The sequence below is a fragment of the Boleophthalmus pectinirostris genome, unplaced genomic scaffold, assembly GCF_026225935.1.
Source record: "Boleophthalmus pectinirostris isolate CB_2022bp ecotype Guang Dong unplaced genomic scaffold, ASM2622593v1 HiC_scaffold_15, whole genome shotgun sequence".
Lineage (NCBI taxonomy): Eukaryota > Metazoa > Chordata > Actinopteri > Gobiiformes > Gobiidae > Boleophthalmus > Boleophthalmus pectinirostris.
The window spans coordinates 23,525,307-23,548,938 of NW_026571070.1; the positions used below are offsets into that span (position 1 = coordinate 23,525,307).

General features: G+C 38.8%; 2 protein-coding genes across 2 annotated transcripts in view; one reads left to right on the forward strand and one right to left on the reverse strand.

Annotated features, from left to right (window-relative positions):
* Nucleotides 1–442: 442 nt before the first annotated feature.
* Nucleotides 443–2,904, reverse strand: si:ch73-174h16.4 (leucine-rich repeat-containing protein 14). The gene is made up of 3 exons (XM_020935633.2): nt 2,334–2,904; nt 1,457–2,254; nt 443–1,361 (listed from the first exon to the last, which is right to left on the reverse strand). Exons 1-3 carry the CDS (start codon nt 2,606–2,608, stop codon nt 791–793), a joined length of 1,644 nt encoding a protein of 547 aa, XP_020791292.1. The 5' UTR covers nt 2,609–2,904; the 3' UTR covers nt 443–790.
* Nucleotides 2,905–4,093: 1,189 nt separating this feature from the next.
* Nucleotides 4,094–23,632, forward strand: part of malrd1 (MAM and LDL receptor class A domain containing 1) — a 37,375-nt gene continuing 17,836 nt past the window's right edge. Inside the window, exons 1-21 of the mRNA XM_055150818.1 lie at nt 4,094–4,274; nt 4,637–4,759; nt 5,086–5,165; nt 5,252–5,419; nt 5,955–6,042; nt 6,835–6,963; nt 7,038–7,190; nt 7,668–7,773; nt 7,852–8,219; nt 8,533–8,978; nt 9,231–9,318; nt 9,413–9,592; nt 9,685–9,841; nt 11,014–11,170; nt 11,259–11,369; nt 11,870–12,083; nt 12,244–12,491; nt 12,968–13,256; nt 15,120–15,365; nt 15,957–16,114; nt 22,135–22,315. Coding sequence (XP_055006793.1) covers nt 4,094–4,274; nt 4,637–4,759; nt 5,086–5,165; nt 5,252–5,419; nt 5,955–6,042; nt 6,835–6,963; nt 7,038–7,190; nt 7,668–7,773; nt 7,852–8,219; nt 8,533–8,978; nt 9,231–9,318; nt 9,413–9,592; nt 9,685–9,841; nt 11,014–11,170; nt 11,259–11,369; nt 11,870–12,083; nt 12,244–12,491; nt 12,968–13,256; nt 15,120–15,365; nt 15,957–16,114; nt 22,135–22,315 — 3,871 coding nt within the window. The remainder of the gene's footprint in view (nt 4,275–4,636; nt 4,760–5,085; nt 5,166–5,251; nt 5,420–5,954; nt 6,043–6,834; nt 6,964–7,037; nt 7,191–7,667; nt 7,774–7,851; nt 8,220–8,532; nt 8,979–9,230; nt 9,319–9,412; nt 9,593–9,684; nt 9,842–11,013; nt 11,171–11,258; nt 11,370–11,869; nt 12,084–12,243; nt 12,492–12,967; nt 13,257–15,119; nt 15,366–15,956; nt 16,115–22,134; nt 22,316–23,632) is intronic.

Below are 23,632 nucleotides of genomic sequence, written 5' to 3' on the forward strand. Positions count from 1 at the left end.
CTCACATTACAGTTATGCTGTATGTTGCATATGTATGTTATGCATGTTTTATTTATTTTCAATTTGGATGTTTTGTTTTTAGTGTATCTGGTGCAATCCATCGTCTTGGGGAAACTTATAGTATGGAAAGAACACGGAAACCATCAAGTAAACACTTAACCTTCTCTGGAAAATCTGTTGTTTTATAATAATAGTGTAATATCTTTATTTATTTTCATTTTATTTGATAGATCTAATTCTGCCTCCTCTTCAAGACCGCCCATTCCTGTTGGATTTCCCAAACTACATCTCTTTGCCATTACCTCATATTAAGCTTTCTCCCTTCTACACAAACTCAGAAGAGGATCATCTGAAATTTTTAAATCATCGATACTACATTCTGGAGAAGTCACATGTGGGGTACTACAGATGATACAATATTCATAATATATTTGCAATGGTCTCTGCTTTAACGTGATTTATTATCATGCAACATATTTGACCATGGTGATTTGATACACTGTTGTAATGCAAGTAACACATTCTGCTCATCACAAAAGTTTAGTAAAATAAACAATATTTCATTAATTTTAAGACAAATGCAGTAAGAAAAGAAGGTAGTCCAATTATATGCAAGAATCATGAACAGTGCACAAATCAACATTTCATTATGGCATTAGCATTTGTTACATGTTTCTCTTTCTGTCAATAAAAGCAACCAAGATATAAATATACACACATTTGAATTCTGTGCACCACAGATTTTAGCAATGACAGCCTGAAACATTATCTTTGGACAAAATGTATTGCCTCATTCATCTTTTAAGTTGTTATGATAATTGAGAAGGTCACACGTGAGAAGGAGATCAGAACGCCCATTTTCCAATAGAACTCTGTTGAGCTGTGTGCTGGTAGTATTGAACTCTGTTGTCTCATCCAGCGGCCAGTCTAAAAGCTGAGCGCTGGAAGGAAGGTCTGGAAGGCCCGGCTGGTAATCTTCCAGTGGGTTTGGGTACAATAACTGATGAAGACTGCGCATCCTTACTGCAGTTTTTACCAAGTCCATAAGTCCAGACATAGAGAGTGGGTTCAGGGCAAAGGCCATGCTTTTCAGAGTGATGCAACATCCCAGAGAAGGCAGCAGGAGACCCAGGAGGTGGTCATTTAGCCCACAGCCACTTAAAGACAAGTGCTGCAGACTGCTGGAGGCCTGGGAGAGAAGACGTCGCACAGAGGGTAGTGTGGTTTCATCTAGTCGATTTTCACTCAAGTCCAGCTGTTGTAGAGTTGATGCATGGTGGCTGCAGGAGAGATACGCCAGATCTGCTGGGCTTAGGCTCAAATATGGAAGTTCAAGAGTCTCTAAAGGTTGAGGCAAGGAACTGAAAAAAATTGCATTATTTTGTTACTTTGTATTTCATGGAAAGCACATGCACAATCATGCTCATGGTTATTCAATATCATTACCAACACATACCTAAGCAGCACCCGAAGCTGACCAGGCAGCCGTAGTGCAGTGAGGCTAAGACATTTGAGGTGATAGAGCTGTGTCAAGCCCTGTGAAAGGTCTCTTAGTGCCTCTTCTTGTCCATGAAGATCTCTTCTAAGATCTAAATTACAGTAGTGCAAGCGAAGAGATTCAAGAGCAGAAAAGGTGGAAAGGAGGGGCAGGAGCTCTGCTAAGCCGGCCACTCCAAGACTGCTGTATCTCACATCTATCCCAAGAAGAAACTGATGGGGCAGAAGATCAAGTAGGGTCTTGATGTTTGATACAGAAATTTCTTCAATGCGGAGATATCTACACTGAAGTTTAAGTGGCCCTTGAGTGCTTAACGCTGCACGAACACGTTCCCAGGATCGGGCATTGACAAAAAGATCAGCTCTCACGTGTACTAGAACATCTAAATCTTTATCATCATTATAATCTATTTTAATGCCTGCTTCGTTTGCAGATGGACCCTCACCCTTTCTCTCCATCTCCATCCTCCTTCTCACGCCCTTTGTCAGCTCTTCCTCAGACTTTACTGCTGATGATACTATGTTGTCGTTTTCTACTACATCTGCCCTCTCTCTCTTAACATCTGACTCTCTCTGCAGAGCCGAGAACCTCTTTCTTTCACGTTCTCCTTCTTTCCTCTGGACCCTTTTAGCTCCATTTCGAGCTTGAACAACCATAGTGCACAGTGCCACAGTCAGGGACCAGCCACCCATTGGGTCACCCAGACTTCCCTCATCTCCTTGCTGACCACAAAGATCCAGCAGCTGTAAGACACTCCTAGGACAGAAATGATATCAACATTTTCAATACGAGGCATTTAAAAACACCTATTAACTCGTTAGAAGTATTGGTTTACCTTTGATCTGAGAGTCCCCTTACAACAGCCAGTAAAAGCGCTTGTATGCACAGTCTGTTTGGGGAAGTCGCTCCTCGTTTTCTCCGTCCGACACGCAAGGTTCTTTCGGGCCACCGCTGAACGAGTTCACCCGCAGCCAGCGGTCTGTTACTGCTAAAGGCGGCCTCCAACAGCGGTCGGTACAATTCTCTGGGTATCCATTTAAGCCAGCAGGGCGACGAGCTGTGGTCACTTACCACCTCAGTGGCACACAGGCTTACCAAAGAAAGCACCATAGTAGCTCAAAGTAGGACTGGCGTCAACGAGTTTGCAAGACTGAATGCATGTGCGAGCTAGCTACAAGCCGAAAGAAAAAGCTAAAAGTAAAAAGTAACCGTGGTAGCAATATCATACAAAGTAGCATATGAAGTTCTAATAAGATCACCTTGTGGTATTAATACTAAAACGTCTCAGTTGCCGATGTAAACTCCAATGAAATATGAACATGTAAAGTAAACGCCAGAGCTGAATGTTGAAGAACCAACTGGTCCCTAAGCAGAAGCAAAGAGTGTTTACAAATCGATGCTGACGCATCCGGTGACGTATGACGTAGCTACGTAAAGTCACCCCAGAAGTTGGTGAAACCAAAGTTACACCAAATTAAACGGAAAAAGTAATATTTTAAATAGATAATATTTATCATTTGAACACCCACTCACACCAAGTAGATTTCTATGTAGATTTCAAAGCGATCGATAGCTCAAGTAAAGTATAGGCTCATTGCTTTCCTTTGTCTATGATTATGACCTTATAGATTCCAGCGTGGTGAGTTTATTTAGTTTTACCCTGGAACTTCTCATTTTATCTTGTCACATCTCTCTCTCTCTCTGTCTCTCTCTCTCTCTCTCTCTCTCTCTCTCTCTCTCTCTCTCTCTCTCTCTCTCTCTCTCTCTCTCTCTCTCTCTCTCTCTCTCTCTCTCTCTCTCTCTCTCTCTCTCTCTCTCTCTCTCTCTCTCTCTCTCTCTCTCTCTCTCTCTCTCTTTGCACCTAAACTTCACGCAGAAAAAGAAAGTAACCGTTAGATGTCGCTTTTGGATCATGTTGCGGTCTTATTACGGACGTACTATGAACGTCAGCTGTGCTGGCCTGGTCGCAGTTTATATTATGTGCCGTATTAAAAGAAGCAAAGACTGCAACGTTTCTGTTCTGTTATAAATATGTCACTAAATAATTAAACAATGAAACTAAATTGTTTAAATATATAATTAATTCATTATTTCATTATACTTGGGTGTTACCATTATTTAAGATGATTAATTTGACCCTTTACCCTCACCCCCAGTGCCTCTTTTTAAGGTCTCGTGTGAAAAAATTCTGAGTCTTGATTATGTATGCATGCCTTATAAAATAAAGTGGAGTTTTTATGACAATATCTGATTTTTCAATAATAATAATAATAATAATAATAATAATAATAATAATGTAATGATATTATCATATTCAAAGCTCAGTCCAGATCAGTACTTTTTGAAAATGTTTGTTTATATGCCTTTCAAATATCATTACCATTGACCATATGAACTGAAAAAGTCACTTTAGAGCCATAAAAGCTATTTATTACCATTTACAGCAGGCTAAAAGCTGGAATAAGCACTCAAGAGCTGTTTAGCCCTATCTAGAGCCAACACAGCTCCACCTCTTCTTTTCTTTTATGTTGTTACAACATGGTGGGTTCTTCAGGGGTGAAGTATTAGAACATGTTCTTGTGATAGAGATTTGAGATGAGATCTGACCTGGGCCCAGTGTGGTGGCTGGTAGCCTTATCCTTGATTGTGTGGAGTGGTGCATCTGCTCAAGACTGTTCTGTCCAGGAGTTCACCTGTGCCACTGGAACTTGTGTACTTAGGAACTCTGTGTGCGACTTTACTGATGACTGTGGAGATGGCAGTGATGAGACAGACTGTGAGTAGAAAACGAACATATTTTCATATTTAGGGGCTAGAGTAAATGTGAAATGAAAGCTAATCAGGAAATGTCAGCTTGGACTTTGGAGCAATCATTTCAGGAAGTACAGTGCTTTGTCGTATCCATAACCTAATTGCCTTATGGGTTACTTTTACATTTCTTTATGGAACAGTAACACTTAATTAGTCTGGGTCTGGACATTTGTATGTTCCACTATAGCTTAGACATTAGGTTATATATTTTCCAGTTAAAGACCTTGAAAGAATGTTATTATAAAACACAACTCAGTTCCTACTACAGTGCATTAAATACTTACCGTGTTAAACTGTTAAAGCTGTTAATACAAATTCTGTCTGAAGGTTCCAAATTCACACGTTGTGACTTTGAAAAGGACTTTTGTGACTTCATCCCATCATCAGGAGCAGGTTGGAGCAGAGCAACAGATTTTCCGGAGCTTAAAAATGGCCATACAAAAAGATCAAGTGAGTGACTATAATTATGTTATGATTACAATGTTGATCATTTGTGTCTTATAATCATCCCTAGATTTCTTTTCTGGTCATTATTATTTGATCTTGTAAGACATCAGGTTTGATGAGAAAAATATTATTCAATTGCAAGCCAGGACAACCAGGTGGCTGCTAGTGTCAGTAATAAGTAAATAAATTCCCCAATGTCTATGTTCATAAAAGACTGCAGGACATGTGAAATTGTAATTAATAACTAGACCTATGTTGAATATACATATATGTTTTTATATATTTTAAGCCTTTGTAAAGTCTATGTTTTATTTATCTGTCCTATTCAGCACACTTCCTGACTGTGAGAGGAAAAAGACATACAGCTGATTTACAGAGTCCAGTCTTTCAGCCCAACCAGACATGCCAGGTATAAAGGCCTTTGATTTACAGGTCTTAGCATCCATCAATTCTTTCACAACACTGACGCAATCTCCCTGCATTTCCCTTCGACAGATGAGATTCTATTATTATGTGGAGGCAGAGCTTGGAAATCTCCAGGTCCTGCTCCAGACTCTACCTCTGGGTGAAATTACACTGGTGTGGGCAGACAACACACAGCAGTCCCAGACAGGAATCTGGCTAAGGACTGAGCTGCAGTTTGTCACTAACCACAGTTTTCAGGTAAAGCAGTTTATAATTATTATGTGGAGATAGAATTCAGATGTGTGTTTTTAAGCATTACAACATTGCATACATTGTTGTTAAAGTGAGGCTAAAAAAATCACTACTGCCTTTGAAATCAGTTTGATTAGTGATGACTATTTTAATGCCACATGTTCAAATTGATTATGTAAGTGTTGTTTTTTTTTTTAAACTGAGAAAACATACAAGTTTTAAACAACAGATGTCCTTCAAGGAATCATTTATATGCACCATGAAAATATAGCTATACTCAGTGTCCATCTGGAATCCCTTACAGTTAAGACTCATGGAATGCTCTCTTTATTCTCAGTATTAAGATCCTATTCTCCTCACCTACCATCTGTCATCAATGTTCATTTAACCATCCTCTCGTTGCTTGGGATGCTGCAGATAATTTCTTAAACTTTTAATAATATTTTTGACTCTTGTTGTAGTAAATGCACCATGTATTTCCAACACATGTAGTAAAATATGTAAAATATGCTGTTTACAAATATAATGGATTATCTTGAAGGTGATCATTAGAGGAAATGTTGGATCTGACTCTGAAATCCTCGCCATAGATGACCTCTCCTTCAGTCCTGGCTGTCAGACCATGCTGCGTTACGCCACCATTAAAACCATGTCACCACATAGATGGGGTGAGTTAGACCCCGGCATTTTCAGATGTCACCACTATGGATCGATATCTGTGATCACTATATATAAACAAATTGTGATGTTATTTTATTCTGTGGACCAGTCTAAAGTCACCTGAATATTTTTTATGTCACCGAGGAAAAGTGCTTTAAACATGCATCTTTTAAATGTAACTATATGAAATATTTTTTTAAACTTATGTGTTTTGAAAAAAGCTATGATATTTTACTAGAACAATTAATCAGCAATGATTTATCCTGTACAGGGTATTTTTGGTACTTTCTTCATTTAGCAAATAAAAAAATGCTAGACCAAGCAGAAACTCATAGTCACTACTCCAATAATACTGTGACTTAATATTAACTGCACTAACGTAATTAAATACCATTTCAGAATTATAAACATGAAGGTTAGACATGTTTAAAATAAAAGTTCAATATGCACAATTTTATAGACTTTTAAACCAAGGTCAGACTCTACACTTCACTGTGACTTCATCGTGCCTAGTTTAGCATGTCTAAGTAGAAGAAAGCAGTGATCCATACTAGCCAAAGGTCACTTTTACCTCCATCTGTCTCCTACTCCCATTAGAGCATATCCAAAATCAATATATATCCTTCTTAAAAAGTATATCTTTGTGTATGGCATCAAACCACACACACGCACACACATGCACATTCACACGCACACACGCACACACACACACACAGACACACACATATATATGTATATACTTTACATTGTTGCTTTTCCAGATAACGGAATGTCCTTGGTTGATTGCCTCCCAACACAATTTTCCTGCAATGATGGACAATGTATAGAGAACAGCAAAGTGTGTGACTTTACTCCAGACTGTCTGCATGGAGAAGATGAAGCCCACTGTCGTAAGAACTCTTATGAGACTAAGGGCCAATTACACTGTATTGTGATGTCTTACCATTCCCATATTACTGTTCAGCCTCCAGGTGTGACTTTGAAGATGGGCCATGTGGCTGGTATGAGCTGACTCAAGGAGATGGCTTTGATTGGGTCTGGGGCTCCTCTCCACAGGTTCCACCTGAATACTATGGTCACCCTCCACCACTGGACCATACTACCAATAGCACTACAGGTAATGCATTTCTAAGGTACATGTCATTCAAAATTAAATGCATTGCCATGTGATGCAAGTATCTAAACTTCTTTATTTTTAATAAAAATGATTACTTGTGTCTTGGGTGTTCTGTGAATTTTCAGTATGGTTAATGGAACGACAGATGGCACTGCTCTCAGGGTTTTTGGCCACATTTAAAAAGACTGCTCTTTTAATACTTTTTGTTTTGAAGTTATTGGGCAACCAATAGCACCATCTGCTGTTTTGTCATAGTGTACATTTATTTCAAACTGCAACACACTATCCTTAGTCCTTATTTTATTGTTTGGACTTCTAAATGAAGCAAGTAAGCATTCTAAGATTACTTATCTTTCTTATTGCACCTCTCAGAAAAAAGTATGACACTTGTCTTAACAGAAAAATAATATAAATCTTTCATATTATTTTGAGATGAAAAATTACACTTTTGATTTTAAGTATTTTGACTCATCACAGGACACTTCATGTTTATACTGAAAAACAGTAGCAGTATTCATCCTCGGGCTGCTCTGAGGAGCCCATGGTTTCAACAGTCAGCTTCTGGATGCACTTTGTCCTTTTGGTGAGACACAGAATATGTAACCTCATACAACTCAAACCATACTTTTCATAGTAGGATTATATATCACTTTTTCCATAGGCATTACAACTCAGGCATCTCTGTTGGTGCTGCAGACATGTATCTGCGCTTGAAGGGTGTCGAAAACAACACAATTATCTGGAGATCTTTGTACGACCAGGGCCCTCGGTGGAACCATGTGATTGTGCAGCTTGGGCGCATCACTCAGCCCTTTCAGATCACCTTGGCTAAAGTCAGTCTGGGCGTTTTTGATGGGATCTCGGCCTTGGATGATATCACTTTCAATAACTGCTCCATGCCTCCAGCAGTAGAAGAGTGTCCATCAAACACACATTTCCACTGTGTGCACACGAGGGCTTGTATCGAGAACCTGCAGCTCTGTGACCTTGTGGACGACTGTGGAGATGGCTCAGATGAGGAGGGATGCTGTGAGTAGCTCTTAGTATGATATTCTTGTCTGCTAGTCATTTTTGTGTTTGTTTCCCTTAAACTGATTATGATGAAATGAAAATTTTAAAATGGCAAATCACTATACACCAGTCTGTTTGTATAGACAGAGTAAATGTGTGATCATGGGCTATTACCGCATGGTCACGCCATAAGTACAAAGAATGTAATATTGTAATATTTCATTCAATATATTACAGTTTTACAATGAAGGCCTTTGATTTTTTGAAATTTGTTGGATCTGCACTTTTAACAAAATCTGAAATTTTGACTATATGCTCAAATGTCTCATAGCTCCAGATCTTCAGTGTAATTTTGAACATGGCCTCTGCTCCTGGAGACAAGAGCAGAGTGGAGGAGATGTGTTTGACTGGTCACTCATCCAAGGCTCTACTCCCACCTTCTACACGGGGCCTATGAAAGACCACACGTTGGGCACCAGCTACGGGCACTACCTCTACATTGAGTCGTCCTTACCTCAAGAGTTCAAAGACACTGCTGTTCTTCTGGGCCCAGTGATGCAGCCCACTCCCAAACGAAGGACATCCCCGAGCAAACCCTGGCAGCCCTGTGTGTTCCGCTTCCACTACCACATGTATGGAGTACAAGTGTTCAGCCTGGCTGTCTATCTCAGGACCACCACTACAGGCCGTGGATATCTGCTGTGGGCGCGCTATGGGAACCAGGGAAATATATGGTACCAGAAGACGTTATATCTCAATAGCGCTCGACCTTTTCAGGTGAGACCATCAAGGGTTAATATTATATATGTTATTATATATAACAAGTGAGTGCTTTGTGTCATATTCCAATTAAGTGGTATATTTGAATAAACATTTAATGACCTTTAATTAAAGATCTATCTGTGCTTGCTCTAGCAACATTAAGCTACAATGTTGTCTGCTAAAATATTTTCATGGCACACTAATATCAGTCATATTTATTGAACTTTGGTGCAGTGGAAATTTAGAAACACTGTATTTTGTGTCTAGATTTTGATTGAAGGAACTGTTGGAGATGATTTCCATGGAGATATTGCCATTGATGACCTCTCATTTTTGCACTGTGCTCCATTTGAGGGTATACATTTAATTTATGTTAGCATTATCTATACATATAGCACTGATACCATTAGGTTACATTTTACTCTCACTGTGATTCCTGTTCTCTTTAGGTGAACTTCCTTCAGCAAACACCACCACTCCAGTAGTGACCACAGTGGCCCCCACAGTGCTGCCCCACTCTTGCCCTCAGGGACAGTTTGTGTGCGAGGCACATCAGGAGTGTGTACCTCTGAGTGCAGTGTGTGACTTTAGGAAGGACTGCTCTGACGGTTCAGATGAAACCAACTGTGGTAAACATTTCACGTTTCACTGAGATAGCACATTGCTTTTCTTTTTCAGACATGTCAGTGCATGTCAGACACTGATATTTTCCCTTTTCTAGTGAAAGAACTGTGCAACTTTGAAGGTCAGGACTCTTGTGGGTGGCAGACAGCTGACCTCGACCTGGTGTCACCACATGCATTTCTCTGGTCTCTGGACCAAGGAGAGAGTATCCATGAAGGAGAGCAATATCATCGCCCTGTCAATGATCATACACTGTAAGTCTTTTTACTCTTTTATAAACAAAGAGACTGAATTGTCTTGTTGAACAATTAGCCATGATGTGCAGAAGAATTTTATCTGGGTGAGGTGTAGCCTGATTCATCAGCCGGTTTCACTTCGTGGAAACCGCCTGCATACATTATGCATACACATGCATTAGAATTTATTCGCTCGACGGTAGGCGGGTACTGTTTTTTATTTAACTAACTACTGCTATTTGGTTGTGAGGAATGTAATGTGCTGCTAACGGGGCTAACTGGTATATTTAGCTTTTCCCAAATCCTGTAGGAAGAAGGGCAATAACATCTTTCATCTTGATAAAATAAACCAAAACTTCTTTTTGTTCTGACTTTATATCCTTGATCTCGGGAATTGTTGCCAACACAGAATGTATGGCTCTTTGCTGATTAGCTTGTGCCCAAACTCACACTTCCAGGATTTTTGCAACCCGTCTAGTGTATTCCGATTCCTGACCTAGTCGCTGGAGAGAAAGGTCTTTGAGTGGAAACTAAGTGGCGCCAGCCTGGCAAGGTGAGGTGTACCCTTGCACAGCAAGATGGATTCTCACCATATTTGTAAATTCACAGATTCACTTCAGAATGACACACATATCATTATGGCGTGAGCGTTAAGATAGGTGAGAGTTCAGCTGGCTTTTCTCTTTTGGTTATGACTTATTTTGGACCCAAACTGGAGCTACTATATTTTTAATACGTCCTTTCTACAACTCTTCCTCACTCTCAGCTGATAAGGCCTGAGTGATGTTGAGGGAAGAAGCTGTGTCGTATTAAAGCCAATTGAAGGCACACCTCTTATGGGAATTTAATAAAGAGAAGCAGAAGGCAGAGTATAGCTATAGGTCCTAAGGTGATTGTGTGAAGATACACTAGAGACGAGTAAATGCAATTACAGTCTTGGCTCAGACAGTTTCAGATATATATATATATATTTTTTTTCTGTGATAAAAGAAGCATAACAGAAATGGTTCTAGTTAGTGGCTACAGCAAAACATCTTATTTATTATTTGTAGTGATTTGCATTTTGATGAAAAAGAAACATCTATAAAATCTAAATTTCTCATGTTTTAAGATACTTACATGTGACTGGGCTGGACCTTCACACAAGCTTGAAGTTCTTTCTCTATTCTATTATCTATTTCATATTATAGGGGCACTGCACAGGGCTGGTACATGTATGCAGACAGTTCAAATGGAGGCTATCGTGACACCAGTGACCTCCAGACACCTGTCATCTCCTCCACAGGACCCCGCTGCACCTTGGTCTTTTGGTACCACATGAGTGGGTTCACTGTGGGGTCACTGCAGGTGAGAGCCACATAATCAAATGGAAAAAAGCCAGAGTGGAAAATGAATAGAAATGTATAGGTGGTAACTAAATTGTCATTCACTACAGGTGCTACTGAAATTTGGAAATGTCACCCATGAGGTGTGGTCTCAGTCAGGCACACAAGGCAACAAATGGCGACGAGGAGAGGTGTTACTAGGATTAGCCAAGAATTTCCAGGTATAAGTTATTAAAATAGGTATTTACTATGAAGTAAACGTGGACATGTTTTTTTTTTCTTGTTGTTTTGTTTGATTTGAAGTAAATGTCGTCATAGTTATATAATAAATGTAGACAGTGCTCTAAACACAGAATCATTATTGCATTTGGCCTCAAGTCAGTTGAGACAAGATTGTAAGCCCCACAGTCAATAACACATTGATTGTGTCTAATACTATCTAATGAGTTTGAAGTGTGTGTAGTAGTAATTAAAGGTATGATCCTGTAGTTCCCTAGACTTTTGGGGTTACTCTAGGTCATGTGACTTTTATTTTTATGGTTTTATAGTTTTGAAATGACTGCATTTAATACAAATTCGTGGAAGGATGCCTCTGTCAGCATGGTCTGATTGTCTCAGGACCAGTGTTTTTAGGCAATAACATGTCATGTTGTAAAATATGTCTTTGAAAATTTGTGACAGAACAAGTAAAGTGACTTTATTATTATGTGTTTTTTATTAGGTGGTTTTCCGAGCACAGGAAGGCATCAGCTACATGGGAGATGTAGTGATAGACGACGTGCACTTCCAGCACTGCTCTCCTTCTGTATTTTCTAACACACCATGTACATCTGAGGAGTACAGATGTTCCAATGGCCACTGCATTCCTCAAGACAATTTATGTGACTTCATCAACCACTGTGGGGACAGCTCGGATGAAGACCCCTTCATCTGCAGTAAGCACCTCCTCAAGGTTCTGTCATACTATTCACTGAAATCTCATTACCTTCATGAGACCTAATCTGATTTTATTAATTTGTGTTCATAAAGTTAATGCAACATACCTCCAACAGCCATCTTGTTTTTCTATGTAATTCTATTCCTATGATCTTTCAGAGGGCTTTAGTGGTTGCTGCAGTTTTGAGTTTGACCTATGCTCCTGGCGCCAGTGCAGCACGGACAACTTTGATTGGCTAATCAAAGCTGGAAGGACTTCCACGACTAGCACAGGGCCATCGAGTGACCACACTCTGAGATACCCCAGTGGACACTACCTTTACCTGGAGGCCTCCTTCCCCCAGGCCGCTGGAGATGTGGCCCAAATAGTAGGACCACTGTTCAGTCACAGGAGCAAACTCTGCAAGGTACCACAGTATAAGTATTCGTCATTCAGTAATACTGCACAACGTCTTCAAGTTCATCTTGTTGCTTAGTTGATGAATCTCTTTTCTGTATAGTCACAGACTGCACTCTAACGTGGAATAGGAACCTGTGTGTTCTTTTGTGTGCGTGCTGCCAGATGTCAGCCTCACAGTCCACTGGGTAAAATCACTTGATTGACTGGCTGGTTTGCTCTGGTTATTGTGTCTGCCTTATCCTCTGCAGACCTGTCCATCAATCGTACAATCAGCTAAAAAGCCAATTAGACATCTGGGTATGTGAGCTAGCAAGAAAGGGAGGAGAAAAGGAGGCTACAGCCATAGACTGCCATAGAGTTGCCTTTTTTTATCCACACACTTTGTCAAACAGTGGTGACCAAAATGATGAAACAACTCAAATACACTATATCAATGTGAAAATATTGTGTTTTAATTTAGTTGGTTACCTCTGTCTTTTGTAGATGCGTTTCTATGTGCACATGTCTGGAGAGGGCATCGGGACTCTGAGTGTGTTCATCCTCAGTGAAGGACAAAGCTCTCTGCAGATGAACCTAACTGGAGATCAGGGCAACTACTGGCAGCTGAGGGAGGTCCTGCTGAGCTCGGCCCGGGACTTCCAGGTTATGGTGGAGGGCAAGGTGGGATGGAACCCCAAAGCCGACATCTGCCTTGATGACATTACCTTTTCCCCTGGATGCCTGCTCGCCTCCTCCGCAGGAATAGAGGACAGCACACCCTCACCACCTGCGGGTACATGGTTCTGTAACATAGTTGCATAAACTGTTTATATGAACTGTATCAGAAAGTACATAACTCATTATTTCAATTGCTATAATGTAATTATTACAATTACTATAATATTACTAATTATTGCACAGTATTATTATTCAACTATATACATTTTTGGTTATTTTAGCTTTTGTGGAAAATTGTGTTGTTGTGCAACGTGACCAGTCAGAACAGTGGAGAGGCAAGCCTGCTCATAGTTAAAATATATGCTTTTAAAATTTTTGTATAGCGCTTTTCCACCTTTAAGGCATTTTACATCAAGGTGCCACTCACCCATTCACACACACATTCATACACAAACTGAGCTATAGTCGCCCAGTAGATTAAAGGAGTGTTTTTAGCAATAAAAACTGTTGTAATCAATAAATGCAAGGTATATGTGTTTAATGGCCAAATGTAAAACATTCCCGGCAAAGTAAAAACAAACATCGACCAGGTGGTGGACCCTCTTCTAGAAAAGTTACATACCTTTAATTTTGGAGAAGTTATTATTATAGAGCTCTATCACCAGGTATTGGAGAAGAACAGTAAATTGCAAATTTTCTACAGTAATTACTATTAACAAAACAGCTGAATTATGATAGCCATTCATTTTTTTATGAAATTCGACATTTTATTTTGACACAATTTTATTTTATTTTCGCAACCAAATAAATACTATCATGAAAACTGTTACTGCGTGTCAGACCAACTAATTTGAACTTTTATTGTCTGCCTCTGACGCACAAAACAGTTAGCAAAGCCTTGACATTCCCTACATTCTTCATGAGGAAACTTTTATAAGATGACTCACAACAACAAGAGCTGATTTATGGCATTTGTCACTGCAACCATTACAACCATAATAAATGCATTGCCCTTTTGTATTCTGCTCCCTGAAAGAGAGTGAATGCATTGCTGCAGTGTATGTTAATAGTCTGTGGTTCATACAAGAGTCTCCTTGTGTTTGAGGTGAACTCGAGAAAGCTTGTGCCCAGAACAGTTACTTCTATAACTGCCTCTCTCCTGAACTGTTTGAAAGAACAGCTGCAACACCTTGCTCCATTAGTCATAGGACTTACACTTACAATAGAGCTATTAATCTTGTACTCTAGTCTAGTCTTATATTAAGCTGTTCTTTTTTAATGTTTGTGGAGAATAGTTTTAATGCTTAACTTTTTTTCTCTGTGTGATTTACTGTTTTTATCTTCCCTGTATTATTTGTTTATTGCTTAGTAGCAACTTAGTAACTAACTTGTTTAATACTCTAACTCAGTTAAGTAGTTCTTAGCCTGAATCATTCTTAATAAACAATTTCTTCATTATGACATCATGCTACACCACAGATAATCTTAATTTACCATCATGCATCAGGGGGCATGATGGCTCCTTGCTCTTATAGCTGTAATATATCGCCTGTTTTTTCTTTACAGTGGGATTTACTCTATTACACAGTTGTACTGACACTCAGCTGAGCTTTCCTGACTTCCTCTGTGCTTTGTTTATGCACATTGCTTTCGCTCCTGTGCATTTGAAGAGGAATAAGAGGAATAAAGGATTAGGAGAGTCTTAGAGCCTTTAGCTTGGAGGCCACCCCTCTTCATTACGGCTCATCTCCCTCGCTAGCACTTCACTGACCCTGCTCCTGGAATGCCCAGTGCTTTAAAAAAACTGATTCCAACCCATTTTAGGAATGCGGGCAGCATTCATACACAAATTTTGTTGTTCTGTCTCCTTAACGCTTAAAAAGATCTCAAATGAATAACATGTTCATTTAATAGTTTAATCTAATATAAAGATGCTGAATAATGGAAGAATGGTAAGAATGAAATTTTTGTTTTTCAGACCCTTGTCCTTCAGGCTTTTTGCCTTGTGAAAATGGTCAATGCTTTTCAGTGGGGCAGAGCTGTGACTTCAGAGATGACTGTGGTGATGGCACAGATGAGAAGGAGTGTGGCACGTCCTGCTCTTTTGAAGGTGGTCGGTGCGGATGGAAAAGCTCCCTGGCTGATCATTTTGATTGGTCACTGGGCACAGGCTCTTTCCAAAGAATACGGCCTCCATATGACCACACTTTGCAGAATGAACATGGTTGGTGGACTTTTTTCTTCTTAAAAATTGTAAACTGTTTGTATATTACAGGTAATACCTGATATTGGTCATTTTATATAACTACTAAAGTTGAAGCCTTTAGCGTGCGTCTGTGGTTTAACAGGACACAATTTTAACAAATCTGTAAATATCAGTTTTGGCAAAGAGCAAACAAATGTTGCCGCATAGCTCAATTGATAGGGCCTGCAATGCATATTTAGAGAATCTATTGCTTTGTTAGTTGCTATAGCTTTGAGCCTTACTACTTAAGTAGCTTAATGTGGTTAAATTGCAAACTTGATTAACTTTTCCAGTACCAAAACTGACAAACAAATTAATTTCAGACATTTCATGTGCTGCTTTAAACAAATCTACTAAACGTACATAAAAATAAAATAATGGCAAGAGAAAGAATATAAAAGTCAAACTGCAGCAGCGCATTAGTAGATTAATCTGACCTATTGCCCCTGTTCCCCACCCCTCTGTCACTGGGTATGCTTTATTTACACCGACTGCCTCAAGTGCATTTACCCACTCAGACCAGTTATCATTTCTTATCTCCTTGATTTCTTCTCCACCTGTCCTCTGCAGGTCATTTTGTGTATCTTGAAGCAACACCGGTGGGACTGAGGGGTGATAAAGCCCATATCAGAAGCTCCATGTGGAAAGAGTCAAGTGCTGTCTGCAAGCTCTCCTTTTGGTACTACATTTCCCATAAGGCCACAGGAACAATTCGTCTTCTGATTAAGGTAAACACTGAGCCACAAAAGACAGATGCTTATTTACAACAATAGACTACATTGTTGTACTAGTGAAAATCTCTGCTTCCCAAATGCTGTCTTGTACTTGAGCCTCTACATTAATACTCTTCTGACCTTGCCATCTGTACTGACATTTTTGTGTGTGGCATTTAGCCTGTTAATATCCTAGTCATCACTTTAGCACACTTTATCCTAGTAGGTAAACAGAGATGGGTAGAGCAATCAAAAAATGTACTTAAAAATAATATTACTCAAGTAGATGTATGACAAAATGTTTTGGGGAAGCTAAATGGAAGAGGTAACTGTCTGGACATAACATCTGATTCATAATTTCACAAAACAAAAAAAATTTGTCAGAAAAAGTGTGGTGTTTGTCTGAAAACTACTCCAAGAAGTACAACTTTATTAAGAAGTTTTAAGTACATACAATTGAGCAAATATAGCTGAGTCTTTTCTCCACTCTCTACATTAGTTATGATAAATGTTTCAGCATTTTGTAATTGAAATAAGTGTAAGGGACTGATGAGGTACCTGAAGAGATCAATGCTTTCTGCTTTAGTCAAAAGTCAATAAATAATTCAGCTATACATTTTGGTGTTGTAATAATGCAAATGTGATGTCTACAGGTTAAGCTTGGAAATTCATTCACAAAAATTCATTCCATATATTTTTATTTATTGATCTATCTACCATTTAATTACATTTACCCAACTCCCTACCAGACTACAATATTGATTGAACTTTCAAGTATTCAAGTAATCCCAATGGCCTTGCTGTGTTCAAACAAAAATCCAATTGTGAAATTTGCACAAAATTTACAAAGCCCGAGATCGATTCAGTTCTAATTCAGAAGCTACACAGATTCAACTCGCCTATGTGCAGAGTGCCCCATACCATTCATTCTCTTAGTGTACTATGCTCCAGACACCTACGTTTTTTATTAAATGAGATATTTGCACATTGATAAATAAGCCGTTAATAGATGTTCATGTTCAGACTGGGAAATTATCTACACTGAGGACTAATATAGGCATGTGCTTTCTTATTGATTTATTATAATTTCTTATTTTATTTTATTTAACCAGGAAAGAAATCCCATTGAGATTAAAAACCTCCTTTTCAGTGGAGTCCTGGCCAAGAGGCAGCATACATACCAACAATAAAATTAAATAATCACAATGCCACAAGGATGCACACTTTATAGAATCAGTACATTGTGTAATAGCTTCTAATAATATGATCATTTATTTCTGCACTGTTATTTTGCATAATTTCACATAGGAAACCTGCATATAAATGTATACATAGAGAAATATATATGCAGTTTAAACGGCACATTGTGTGAGCTGAGTGCAAATGCAGCATTTAGAGGCTGATAGAAGAACAAAGGGACTTATGGTAATGATGCTGGAGGCTCCTCGTGGGCAGAGCCTGAGAAGACATAGGAAAATATTTGCCTGGTAAGGAGCTATGAAGTGAGCTCACACTCATCAGCAGGTAAGCACTTATTAATAGTCAGATGTATCCACAGTTAAGGTCTAAGTGTAATGCATGTAGGATTAAACATTGTTAAACGTTAGTCATTTCAACTGGGCGGTAAATTTAAACAGGCAAAAAATCTCCATATTGTATACATATAATATGTTTCAACAAGCAATAATTTTAAAACAAACAACATTTGATGAATATTATGTTATTGTTTTTTTTCTGCATTTCATAGCATGGGTTAGACACGTGGACATAAACAAAATATATACAAGTTTTATTTTTTTAGTTTTATTTGAGTTGTTTACTCAGCAAAGATATATTTACAATTCCAAACATCATATATGCATAATAATAATAATAATAATAATAATAATAATAATAATAATAATAATAACAATAATAATAATATGGTATGGAATTATTATTAGTATAGTTTACCAAGATCAGGATTAATACTAAAGAGGCCATGAAAATTAAGCACATCTCTGCACAGTGGAACATTTTGTGTAATGTGTCACATCAAGCATTTTAAGATGGCAGTAAAACCTGCTTTATTATTACTCTTTTGTCCTTTCACCTCTGTCCTTTCAACGAGGAATACTAAACTGAAAATGTATTTAATGTATACCCACACATCACTAAGGCTGTAGTTAGCCTGCTTCACTGCTGAATGACCAATTAAATGCTGAGAAAGATAGGCTGCAGAACCCTAACCACATTCACTGCTATCAAATGCTGTTATAGATTGAGTCTTTACACGATGACATAAATCTGGATAAGTCGAGCTGTAACACTGCCTATTAATCTATGCTCTCCTCTCACAGTAACAAGATTATTTAAACCAGGACTCCGATGGCTTAAAGCTGAGGAGACAGCCTGTGCCTGCCTCACCCGAGGGTGTACTTAATAGGCTTTCTAACTGCAGTGAGGAAAGTGACATTGCATGTCCTATGGTTTCGAGTACACTGGACCACAACTCTTAAGTGTTTTTAAGAAATACAGCTAGCATAGTGCTCAAAAAGAAATGGTATTTTAATTAAAAGGAATCAGATATGTAGTTGTAATATATCTAGGTGAAGATCAGATTGCTGCTTATGTATGAATATGGAGTGTTGTGTGACATGTCTGCCTATCAGACACAGGGCAGCTATGGCTACATTAGAAGCTTATTTTTCTGTATCTTAAAAGGTGCAAAAAAATCTAAGGCATTATTATGTGCACTCCTGCTCATATTTTCTAGAGCATCAGTGTAGTTGTTTATTAAGCCTGTCCCATGAACTACTTGCTTGCCAGACTCATTGCTGTACCTGTATAACAAATAAAGAGAGATTCTGGATTTCCAGGCAAATGAACTACATGAATATTAGAGAAATAAATTATTATAAACCTGTATACTATTACACTAGTTAGAGCCCGACCGATATGGATTTTGTTGTGGCCAATATGAAACCGATATAATGGGAGTTGGAGCTGCCGATAGCCGATATAATCACCGATATATTTAGTGATGTAAAAATTCACTGTAAATCTTGAATTGTTAAAAAAAACTTAGGTTTGGCTCTAGTGGATTCTAAATTGGGTTATTTAGGCAACATTTATTGTTATTCTGCCTCTTTACATCATATTTACAGACAGTAGGTTGGCCTAATGGCATTTTTGTATCACATTCTAGCTGATGGGTATTCCAGTTCTTTTTTTGGATAACCGGCTCTTTTGGCTTGGCTCACGAAAGCAGCTGGCTCTTTCAGCTCCCAAGCGACTCTTGAGATTGTTTTGTTGCAAGCAGAACTAAACCAAAACTGAACCAGGGCTGAAAAAGGACTAAACCAGAACTAAAACAGATTTAAACCATGTGTAAAACAGGACTAAACCAGAACTGAACCAGGACTGAGTGTCGGGACTCGGTCTCTCCCTCACTCGAGCCCAAGATTAGTCCTGGTTTATTCATTTTATGCTGAACTCCAGCCAAATATGCACTTTTTATTTTTTTATCCTATGCACACGCAGATTTCTGAAAGTTTCGTTTTCAGCTGCTGCTGTCAAACTATGAGTCTACATGCGACTTGAAGAGAAAAAGTGAGAAAAAGAGAAAACACGGCTCCCAATAAGAAACATGCTCCCGTTGTTCGCTTCAAAGAGCCGGCTCTAAGAGCCGCTCCCTAGTAAATGGTAAAGTCAATTTTTCTATCGCTTTTCCACCTTCAAGCACTCAAGCGCTTTACCAAGGAACCACTCACCCATTCACACACACATTCATACACCAGTGTAGAGCACTTGGGCAAGGTGGGTTAAGTGCTTACCGCATTCATCGAATCACACCGACGACTCCTAGAGACTCGAAAACTCCTAGCTAGTAAATAAACTACCGCTATTAGCCTTTAGCCGTAAAAACGTGCGCGCCGCGGTAATTAATTATATGCATAAATGTGGATCATTCACACGTCTATTCACAACTCATTTACATATCAATGCTGGTCCAGTAGCAAATATACGGCCAATATAGTCACTTTACAATAGGCCAATAGAAAACAGTCTGTTTATGTGCGGGAGCTACAGCAGCTAATCGCTAATAACAAATAGCCAAAACTAGCTTCAAAGTCGATGTATATCCAAAACTCACCGCTCACACAGGTTCCTCCTCACATCACAAGTCTGCCCTAATAAAAGGCCTTTTAATCCAGACTCAAACCGATTGTCCGTAAAAAGAATATAATCTCAGTGTTGCGCACCGCTGCGGGTGTAAACAATAGCACATGAGTGAAGTGACGTGACTCTGGGGGTGTGTTCAGGGACAGTACGGACTAGAGATCCGCGGATTGCGGTTACAACCGCGGTATCCGCGGTTAATCCTCGGGTCGGGTGGATGACGTGACGAAAAATTATATTTTAATTAAATTCGGGCGGGTGGCGGTTTAACTACTAAAACAAAAAAAAAAGTTATTGTTAGTATTGTTACCTACATCTGAAAAGACGAGTCTCATTGTCTATGCTTGTAGTATGAAGTGTACATCATATTCTTAATTAGCCCATTTGACCTCGTTTTTATGTTCTGAAGGTTAAGGTTGTGTCAGGTTATTGATAGCCTAAGGTTTACGAGGCACATATTATATGCAGTTTATTTTATTATTTCTAATTTATTTCAGCTGTTTGCCAACACATAAGTGGCTATAGGGCCATATTTATTTAGTTATGCATATTTTTTCTTGCCTATTTAAATTGGAATATAAAGAGGGCATTGCCTGATTTCAATAAAGGTTCATCTGGATGAGATGATCTGTCTACTTTGTTTCAATATCAGTTATATTTTAAAACACGCAGACATTATAGCGTAGACTGCCACTCGGGGTATTTAAAACTTAAAGAAAGACCGATGGAGTGAGGCTATGACTTTGAAATAACATCAGGCAATGGCAGAATGTTCAGAATGTAACAACATCCAACACGAAGGCAAGAAGGTTCAAAAATAGCCTAGTCGGAAAACGTTGTCAATGAATTAGCTGCGCAAGAAAACCAGGTAAGTCTGGGGTTGTTACGGACAATTAAGAATGTGAACATACACGCTGAGCGAATTTTGGAATGAATGAGCTGTAGAGTTTGCATTTTTATCGAGGCTCCTTAGTTTGTTTGGTGTATGATTGTTCTCGGGTGCGGTTTTGAAAACCTTCGGTGCAAAATGGATAGCGGGCGGATGATGAGTTTTGTGTCGCAGTTGCGGGATGAAAAAATAGCCCATCCGCGCATCTCTAGTACACACAGACACAGACAAATTACACCGCCGATAAATACTGATGCGGAGCCACATATTAGGACATTTATCTGTCTGTAAATTGGATTAAATGAACATAATGCAGAGAGTCTAAGCTTTATAAGGAGGTATAACATGCCCACGTGAAATATCGACCCATATCAGCAAGCATATCGGCCGATAGCCGATATGTCTCCAGGTGCCCATATCGGCCAATAATATCGGCCAGCCGATAAATTGGTCGATCTCTAATACTAGTATGTGCATAATGTGTGTGACATTATTTCAAGTATTTATTTTCAAGTAGAGTTTTACTTTTTTGTGGAACAATAGATTTATCCACCTGAAATCAATTTACCCTCTCATTTTGATTCATGTGAAGTTTTTCCCCAACTGCTGTATGACTTTGTAAATGTTCTTTCCTTGACATTAAAATCCCCCGATGAGACGTTTCCCTTTAACACAGATCCAGTCCTTCTAAAGAAGTGTATATAATGATTTAGTGACTGCATTTTGCCATGGGAAAAGACACAGGAGGCTGACAGTGGAATACACATGGGGTGTTCTAACAGAGCCCATATGTGGCAAGAGGGATATTTATTATTCAAGGCACAACCTTAATGCCATGACAATTCAGCTTTAGTCCTGTACTTTATAATATGGATTTTTAATAATTTTGTTCTAATTTTTCAAATTATTATTATTATAATATATTGCATGGTATACCACATATTTCATTTGTCAATTTCTTCTTATTTTTTTATTCCCTTTACAGACTGAAAATAATTTGGTGGAAATGTGGAACAAGACTGGACACCAGGGGAATTTCTGGAACCATGTTGAGGTCCCACTGAGGAAACTGAGAAACTTTGAGGTCATTTTTGAGGGTGTCCGCACCATGGATTTGAGTGGAGGTGCTGCCTTGGATGACATAGAGTACATAGACTGTGCCCCAAGTAAGTTTATTTATTCTCGCCACTCTTCTCTTAAACATCTGAGAAAAGGTTTTGTCAAGCTATAGTTACCAAATGTACCTCCAGTGTCCCAAAGGCATAAAATTACTTTTCAACCTTTATACATAAATATAATGAGGAGGTCAAAGAAGTGTGCAACCATTTTATTGTGTTAGAAGAACTAGCGGTAAAAGTTTATGAACGCCAGAACTCCACCTGGCAAAGTCATCACTGATTTGCCAATACTTAGGAAGGAAACTGCTGATAAATGACTATAACATTGTGGAAAATGGTCAGGGCGTTTGGTTATTTCAAAAATAAGGTCAGCTCCACTGCTTTATACTGAAGTTCTAGTGTTGAATTTAATACATATTTTTCAAAAAGTGCAAGTCTAAATAGTACCCATTTCATAATATTAACTATACCCTTCCTATCACCCTTTAATAATCTTGTGGGGCTGGATGTCCTTCTGCCATAAAAATTATTTTATGATCCTTTCAGCTGATAGTTCAAAGTACGTAAGTAATAGATTTTGTCACTAGTGTGCTCAGTATGAGAACAGTGGAGCTGATTGAGTGCCAGTGTACTTTCTGGGAGAGCTTGGATTGGGGGCAGATAATGACAGTAGTTGACCAACAGTTTATGTCTGAGGCAGATGCTCCACATTAAACAGGGCTTGGCAGAAGGCTGGACACTATGACTCACGTGGCTACATAAACACAGGGACAAAAATAGTGACAGAGACAAGCACATCAATCAAAATGCAAATGGCGTGCATGCCCTGACTGACAAGCAAACTCTTCTAAACCATTTACATTTTATAACTCTCATCATATGAAATGCTCTCAAACATACCAAAATGTGTGTCCTTTCATGGCATTAACCCTGTCAAACACAAAAATGTACTCGGTCTCCTCATTTGTCATGTGATGTCTTTGAACTAGACAGTATTCACATTCATACCGACACACAAGTTTTTCATGTTGTGCTACAGTGAGCTCTCTCTGATTCCCTGTATCCACTTCTCTCCTTCTGTCTTGTGTCTTTACCCAGAAAAACTAAGAAACAGGTTTCATTCCTCTGACAAGCCTTTGTACGCAGTTGTTTATCTTCTTTCTTCGCCCAAATAGAGCAGTCAAAGAACATTTGTAACAATAAACATATGTTCAGTTATTGTCCTAAATTAGTGGAAAAAACAATGGTTCTAGTATGTATTTAGAGGGTTCGTAATACTTTGATTAAAAGCAATAACCAAGCAAGCACAGCCATCTGCAAAGGTGTTCAGCCTGGTCTAAAACCAGATGTCTTTTGTTCATTTAA

What these genes read in the sequence shown, in the direction of transcription:
- si:ch73-174h16.4 (XM_020935633.2), bottom strand. Translation starts at nt 2,608, where the DNA reads ATGGTGCTTTCTTTGGTAAGCCTGTGTGCCACTGAGGTGGTAAGTGAC. An exon ending in AGGGGACTCTCAGATCAAAG is followed by an intron (nt 2,255 to 2,333) that starts GTAAACCAATAC and finishes TTTCTGTCCTAG; the next exon opens with GAGTGTCTTACAGCTGCTGG. An exon ending in CAGCTTCGGGTGCTGCTTAG is followed by an intron (nt 1,362 to 1,456) that starts GTATGTGTTGGT and finishes AATTTTTTTCAG; the next exon opens with TTCCTTGCCTCAACCTTTAG.